This window comes from Thunnus maccoyii, chromosome 1 (genome assembly GCF_910596095.1).
Source record: "Thunnus maccoyii chromosome 1, fThuMac1.1, whole genome shotgun sequence".
NCBI classification, from domain to species: domain Eukaryota; kingdom Metazoa; phylum Chordata; class Actinopteri; order Scombriformes; family Scombridae; genus Thunnus; species Thunnus maccoyii.
In genome coordinates, this window is record NC_056533.1 from 100,588 (window position 1) to 108,923 (window position 8,336).

At 37.6% G+C, this 8,336-nt stretch overlaps 1 protein-coding gene across 1 annotated transcript in view; it reads left to right on the plus strand.

Moving 5' to 3' along the window:
* Positions 1-2,649, plus strand: part of vps35 (VPS35 retromer complex component) — a 58,934-nt gene extending 56,285 nt beyond the window's left edge. Inside the window, exon 17 of the mRNA XM_042404114.1 lies at positions 1,068-2,649. Coding sequence (XP_042260048.1) covers positions 1,068-1,247 — 180 coding nt within the window. The 3' untranslated portion in view covers positions 1,248-2,649. The remainder of the gene's footprint in view (positions 1-1,067) is intronic.
* The last annotated feature ends 5,687 nt before the right edge of the window (positions 2,650-8,336 follow it).

The window sequence follows — 8,336 nt, forward strand, 5'->3', positions numbered from 1 at the left end:
GACACCCTGGGCATGGGTGATACCAGTCTTGCACAAATCTGTGGAGAGATGTTCTGTTGTCCTTCACAAATTATTCTTTTCAGCTGCTCTTTGCTGGAGGGGTTCTGTTACTCTTTAAAATACTAAGAAAGGTGATCTATTGGATTCAGGTCATGGGACATACTTAGCCATCTCATTGTTTTCACTTTTTTCTTCTTTAAAAAATCTTGTGTGATTTTTACAGTGTGTTTGGGATAATTCATTGTATGAAAATTCCTTTCCTGCCAACCTTATTGAGACTGGGTGTCATCTTTTCATTCAGTATTTGGGTATACAAACTTGCATTCATAGTGCCATCTATAAATGTTATCTCCCCTACACCTTTTGCACTCATGCAGCCCCATATCAGCGCAATCCCACCTCCATGTTTCATGGTCAGCACTATGCAGTCACTGTGGTAGTCCGGGCCAGGTCCACACCAAATATGCTGGACCCCATCTGATCCAAACTTATTCATTTTGGTTTCATCCAACCAAAGAATATGCTGCCAGTATTCATCAGGCTTCTTTTCATGTTTTTTTGCAAAGTTTGAGGTTGACTTCATGCAATGTCCTTTGCACAGTCACTGCAGTCACTGAAGCACCAATTCCCACAGATAATCCTTGTGCCAAGTGAGAAGCACTTGCCCGTGTGTTTTTCAATGCAAGATTGTGTAGATAGCAAATTGTCTGTACTGTCATTTAGTCTAACCTGTTTGTTTTTAATTACAAATAAGAGCAAATACCCCACACTTCACCCAAAAAATACTACAATTATTGTAAGATGATATAATTTTGAATCTTTTAACATTTTAGTGATATTGCACAGTGGTGTACTCAGTTTTGTTATATACTGTATGTAAATTTCTACAGCTAAGAGTTCACCTATGGTAAAAGTCATTTTTATGGCTTCAAATGAGTACAGGCACGAGTATGAACTGAGATAATTGCTTCCATATGATTTTGAATTTAGTCCTTAAAAGTTTTGTAAATATCACACTATAAACAGGAACACTTTTATTCACTGTCTCTGATCCTCCACCCATCTAGGTGACTGTCCAGGTATTAAACCAGCTGATTCAAAAGATCAGGGAGGATCTTCCCAACCTGGAGGCAAGTGAGGAAACAGAGCAGATCAACAAACACTTCCACAACACACTGGAGCATCTTCGCCTGCAGAGAGAATCCCCTGAGTCTGAGGGCCCCGTCTATGAGGGCCTGGTCCTTTAAAACTATTGCAGGTTGGAAGGATGTGAGGTCCTCATCCATCCTCATCCATAGATATTTCACTATAAAATGAATATACAACTACACACAAATTCCATCCTGTACATCAGGGATAAAAATAAATGTCATTATTTTCCCAAGAGCTAAAATAACTCCTTTTTATTTTTATTATTATTCATGTTTCTGCATTATTTCCTCCCCACTGTCCCTCATTAGCAGAACCTTTTTCTGCAACAGGTTGAAGATGTTATATTATAAGAAGCATGTGTCAGCAACACTGCACTTACCTTCAATGTGCACTTGTGGCAAGTCTTCACCATTCCTTTGTGAATTCCTACTTGACCAGTTTGTCTTTAACCTGTATCATTTTACTGTTGATAGTAGAATTGCTAGCTGTGATAGGTGTATCCACTGAGTCATCAACCCCGCATCTTGGCATATTGAGAGATGAATGTATTAGCTGAGTGTGCATAAAGGCTACAGAATCTGGTAGTGGTGTTGCTTATGAGCTAGTCCCCACCCTTGAATAATCAATAACTGATGTTCTTTAGGATGGCTTTGTGGACAGTTTTAAACAGGTTCTTTTAAACCAAACTGAAGACTGGACAAATGGAAGCACGTGCTAGGTTTGGCCCCACAGGGACAAACAGTGTTGTTCCCATTAAAGCAAAGCATCTTTTCATCTAGTCATTCTTTGTTTGTGGCAGCTGCAGTTCAGTTAATAATTGTGCAGCGTTTTGCATGACCCTGAATTCATTTACCATCCCAGCTGGGCAGCAAAGAAATGGCAAATGGCAGTAAAATTTAGTAAATTGTATGTCGGAGGATTGACATATTTGTCAAAAAAGATCATATGATCTCATACTTAGGCAGTGCTTTTCATTAATAACATCAGATGTGTCTCTCTATGGACTCTGTTTCATTAATCAGTTTATTTCTGGACCTGTCAGTGGATGGACATGTTCAGAAAAGCTGCAGCATGTGTTTGTGTGCTTTAGCATGCTTGTACAATAAGGCCTGGTTTTCAGTTTATTCTATAGATCCCACCAACTACAATGTGTGACTTTGTCACCAAGCAGTAATCCACTGCTTGGTGACTGTATCCTGTTGTTGGGGGGTTGCAGTGATTCTCAGAATTGTATGCTAGTTGACAAGTTGCCATACTGATCACGTAATGATGTACACATTTGCGTGTAAGATTTTGGAATTACTTGCTGCACCATGTGACAGTGTCTGCTTATCTCTCTTTCTTAGCTCTCATCGTTGATTTGTTGGAGGCAGTATTGATCAGTTTCTCTCCCTTTTTGAATCTGTGTGTAAACCCACTTGTAAATCACATAAAGAAAAGATCAGATTAAAGATCAATTATCATTGTGCTGAAATAAAATTGAAATTATTAACAATACATGATTGCATTTTGTTAATTTTACATACACAGCATATAATAAAGTATTATCAATAATATATTGAGTGACTGCCTTACATTATTATCTTGTATACAGTATTATGTCCTCCATGTGTTTCTCTGATTACAGCAACGAAATGAACACTTTACACACTTATGATTCCAAAAATTCCAGCCCACTCGATGAATATTGTTTAAAAAAAAAAAAAAAAGACCTCAAGCAATCTTTTTTGGCTGGACAGGCAACAGACCAGATGCCTGTACTTCGAAGCAGGATTAGGGGTTAGTGAGGTAACTTTAGGTTTAACTCTGGGTTTTCAGTCCTACGATGGTGATTCACTTTTTACCGGGGTTCATCACTATGGTAACTTATGCTGAACAGCTAACCTGCTCCGGAGCAGGTTAACTTCAGAGGATCGGGTCACAACCTGTCAACACTGCGACCACTGACCAATCAGATCACTGGAAAAACAAATGAGTCATCATTCCCACAAGATCCCGACATGGACAATAAAGTGACAAGTAAAAAAGAGCAATATATATTTTTATAGGTCAGTGGAAACATTTTATTGTTCCAGACTTTCTATTTCCGCTTTGGTTTTAAAACAGAGCCTCTAACAAATGGAGAGATAGTTTACAACACTAAACACATAATGATTATTTTAGCTGCCTTTTAATAGTATAAAATTTGTTTTATCCCTGGAGTGACAGCTGACAGTGTGAATGATTTTTTCCATCACTACAGCTCAGAATAACATCATACAACTATGTGATGATAACGAAATGAAAACAAAATATTGTCTTTTATCAGAAAAATAGTCCACACTGTTAATCGGCTCCCATGATTATAAATGCAACATTTGGGTCAGATAGACCTCATCGGCCATTAACTACTTTTCCACTCTTTGCTTCAGTAGCAGAAACAGTTTGGCATTACTTTAAAGTTTCTTTTTTATGTGACATATTCAGAATGATTTCTATATCATCCAATTAAATAGCAAAAATACTCTCTCTATACTCAAGTTCAGTGAAGCCAGATAACGAAAAGATATCCTGGGTATGTTGAACTTGCTTCGTAGTACAGGCCTCAGCCCTATAACCCCAAATGTTTAACCGACTCACCGAGTGATGAAATAACACCATTGGTAAGCCAGCCCAGTGATGGAGTTTCCCCATTGGCCGTTGCTCTTTCAAAATGAATTGGCTCAAATTTTACATTACATCTTCAGGGGGCATTTACAATGGAGCCCGAGTGCAGCTCACTCTCAGCTGGACTGAGGTTGTTATAATGAGTATTAATTTAAATATTTACTATTTTCAACATAAGTGCAAAGTTTTGTGAGTTTTCGCACATCCTAAAGGCCTCGAACGTGTTCATTAAATGAAAATTGACACACAAAATCCAAAATGGCTGACTTTATGTTGGGTGGGAAATGAGAGCAGTGATCCCACCAAATTTCATGAACATCAAAGAAACTTTGTTCCAAAATGGCTCTGCATTTGGGGGCACTGTGGAGCACTCTGGCCACGCCCGAGCTCAATCATTGCAGAAATTTGCAATTTTTGCCAGCTCTGTCCCAATTTTCAGTTTTTGAGCTTCCCAAGCTCCCCAAAAATGCAATGGCGTACTAGAATATAATAATTAGAGCTGCAAGCAGGGCATGTTCGGGTATGCTGCAGTCGAAGGGTTTTATTATGGGTATGTAGACGGTTTTAGGCCTAGTTAAAATGATAACAGTGTGAGAGCTATCTTTGCTCTTTATTATTATTTTGAGAGAGCTGCTGCATACGTTGTGCTATAAAAACCATTCAAATGTCAATGTGTGCAGCTCACTCAGCAGATGTTTGCTTGTATTGTACTTTATTGTAATGTCTTACAGTGATTGTATATACATTTTTAAATATTAAAATTTATAATGGCAGTCTATGGGAGGAATTGTCCAACTGATTTGGAGCCTTTGTCACTTTGACACTCAACTGCTCGGATGTCCCTTATCCTACAGACGCCATTTGAACTTCAAAATGTTCACAAAACTTCCACTTTTGTTTAGTGATATCTTTTGTAGTTTTTCAGCAATTTAAGCCCAAAGTCAGGGGGTTTTCAGACTTTTTCAGGTCTCACCAGTGTGTCATGTGATCAGGCACAGTGGAGAGCACAGATAATTTTAGACCAGAAATGTTTTCTAAACTGCTGTCACTCCCACAATTTTAACTCCTCAAGCACATATCTTGTCTCAGTATGTTACCACAAGCCTCCTCTCTCTCAAAACGTGAGTACATTTCACATAGGACTTATAGTTTTTGAGATCTGAACCTTAATTGATAGAGAGTCCCTGTCATGTTCTCATTGACTGCAATACAGTCTGCAGGATGTGTGTCTCCTCTCACTCCGGTTTCTTAAACTTACAGATTCTCTCTTCTTTCAAACACTTTTTGCACATATCATTCATTCTCATGTTAAACTAGTCTTGCTTTCACTAATGATGTACAAATCTCTAGGCTTCAGGCTCTGGTTTGAGACAAATACATTTTCCTCATCAAAATGGAGATTTTTTCCTCACATTTTTGTGAATCTCTGTTGGCTCAGTGGTTTAGAACACTGTTCTCTGATGAGCTTCAACTTAGATGAAAAGGTTGTGTGTTTGATACCCGCTCACTGCAGTGTGTGTCTCATAATATTGCTGTCATGTACAAAGTTGCTTTCCATCTCTATCATGTACCATAAGTCAATTCCTCTCTAGCTTACTTCAACATTATCACCTAAAGTGTGGATTGCTATTCTTGTTAAATACATCTTTTCCACTTCTACAGATCCTGTCTGAGTAGTCCAGTGGTTTAAGTTCATGTCACCTCTCAGCTCCTTTTAGATCCAAAGGTTGTGAGCTCAAGTCCCACTTAGGGCAGAACTCAGTAGAGTTGAAGGATGCAGGAGTGCACAGCTGATGTCAATCCGCTTAATGAGCTGAACTGAACTGCTTTTTTTGTCAATTTCATGCAATTGGCAGACTAAATACCAAAATCTGGCCTAGCATTGCTGTGAGACATGTTAGCTCAATGCATAGCATGTCTGTCTTATAAACCTTAGTGTGTAGGTTCAATTCTACCCATTGCTAATTTTAATCTTGGTAGATTTTTCAATAGTGTTCAGCTTCCAGTTATGCCATCTGAATCCGCTTTCAGCAATCACACGCAATGTCTACAGAAATTGCATTTTCTAGTTACATTTTGAGAGAGAGGAGGCTTGTGGCAACGTACTGAGGCAAGATATGTGCTTGAGGAGTTAAAATTGTGGGAGTGACAGCAGTTTAGAAAAACATTTCTGGTCTAAAAATATCTGTGCCCTCCACTGTGCCTGATCACATGACACACTGGTGAGACCTGACAAAGTCTGCCAAACCCCTGACTTTGGGCTTAAATTGCTGGAAAACTACAACAGATATCACTAAATAATCTGATAACTTTGAAAGTTCAAAGTTTTGTGAACATTTTACAGTTTGAATGGTGTTTGTACAATAAGGGACTTCCGAGCAGTTGAGTCTCAAAGTGACCAAGGTTCCAACTCAGTTGGACGGTTCATCTCATAGACTGCCATTATAAATTTTAATGTTTTAAAAAATTATATAAAATCGCTGAAACATGTTACATTTCAGAAAAATACAAGCACACATCTGCTGAATGAGTTGCACAGATTGACAGTTGAATGGTTTTTATAGCACAAAGTATGCAGCAGTTGAAATGCCACAAAAAACGTACGGATGACGGAATAAGAATAAAGCCTGAGAAGCACGATGTGTGATAGCTTCCTGCGGAAAATGCATGTGAATGCTAAATACTGAAATAAATCGCAAATCATTGCTGAAAATACTAAACACTCGTTCAGGATCCCCATCAGTACGAATACAAGTTGATTACCATGGCATGTTACATTTAACAGATTTGGCAGTTAATAAGTTGTATAGTGGTGTTTTATTTATGACCACAACGTGGGGCTATTGGTGCCATAATTCAGTATGTTGTGCAGATTCTCATGGAAAACTTATCTACCAAGCTTCACTTCATTAAAGACAACAGAATTGCAGAAATATCATGTTAAAAAGTTACTTTAGCGCCCCCTTTGGGCAAAATTTTATGAAATGTTACACACTTCTGACAGTTCACCTTGTGTACAAAATTCCCAAATTTGGTCACAATCTGACTCTTAATTGAGGAGTTATTGTCCATTAAGTGCATTAGGCCACGCCTTCAAAAGTTTGCTAACCGATAACAGAAAAAACAAAGTTTGTCTACATTTTTTTGTATAAATTGTGCTTGTAGAGTGTAAGATGGGGAAGTAAGATCATAATGTTTTAAAAAATTTTGATAAAATTTGAAGGCCTGAACTGTCAGTGCGTGATGTCACTCATGACATCGCAGAATTTTATGAAATGTTACACACTCCTGTAAGGTCACCTTGTGTACAACATTCCCAAAATTGGTTGAAATCTGATTCAGTATTGAGGAGTTATTGACCATTAAGTGCGTTAGGCCATGCCTTCAAAAGTTTGCTAACCAATAACAGACAAATTGTAAGTGATATCTGAAAACAAATGAAATTGTTTTGTTCGGGGTCCTCTAAACATGGTATGTACCAAGTTTGGTGAAGATTGGATGAAATATGTGCCAACAGAAGCAAAACATATGTTTATTAAAAAAAAAAAAAATGGCGGAAAAATTTTATAGGCGCAAATGGGTGTGGCCTATATCAGTCTACTCAGCATCATCCAAGGAACATGCTCACCAATTTTTTTGATAGGACTTATTATTCAGGAGTTATTGGCCAAAACGCAAAACACTTAATAACTGACCACATGGTGGCGCTATTGGTACCATGTTTGAAAAATGTAAGCATTTACTGATGGGACACGTATACCACAAATATCAACATTCTACCATTTTTAGTTTTTGAGATATTAGATTTCAAACATTCCTCCCATAGACTTTCCATTATAAATTTTAATATTTTAAAAAATAATATAAAAACACTGGAATATGATAGAAAGCTGAAAAGTAATAGCCTGAATGTCCTTAAAGAGCTCAACATTTTGATATTTAAATGGTTTCTGTCGCTCAAAGTATGGAGGAGTCGAAAGCTCACAAAAAACGTACGGAAGAATAATAATAACTAGAAATGCATTTCCTGCGGAAAATGTGTGTGAACGCTGAATAATGAAATAAATCGCAAAGCGCTGTTGAAAATACTAAAGACTCATTCAGGATCCCCATCTGTACGAATACAATTTGATTACCATGGCATGTTACATTTAACAGATTTGGCAGTTAATAAGTCGTATGGTGGTGTTTTATTTATGACCACAACGTAGGGCTATTGGTGCCATAATTCAGTATTTTGTGCAGATTCTCTTGGAAAACCTATCTACCAAGTTTCATTTCATTAAAGACAACAGAATTGTAGAAATAGCATGTTAAAAAGTTACTTTAGCGCCCCCTTTGGGCAAAATTTTATGAAATGTTACACACTTCTGACAGTTCACCTTGTGTACAAAATTCCCAAATTTGGTCACAATCCAACTCTTTATTGAGGAGTTATTGTCCATTAAGTGCATTAGGCCACGCCTTCAAAAGTTTGCTAACCGATAACAGAAAAAACAAAGTTTGTCTACATTTTTTTGTATAAATTGTGCTTGTAG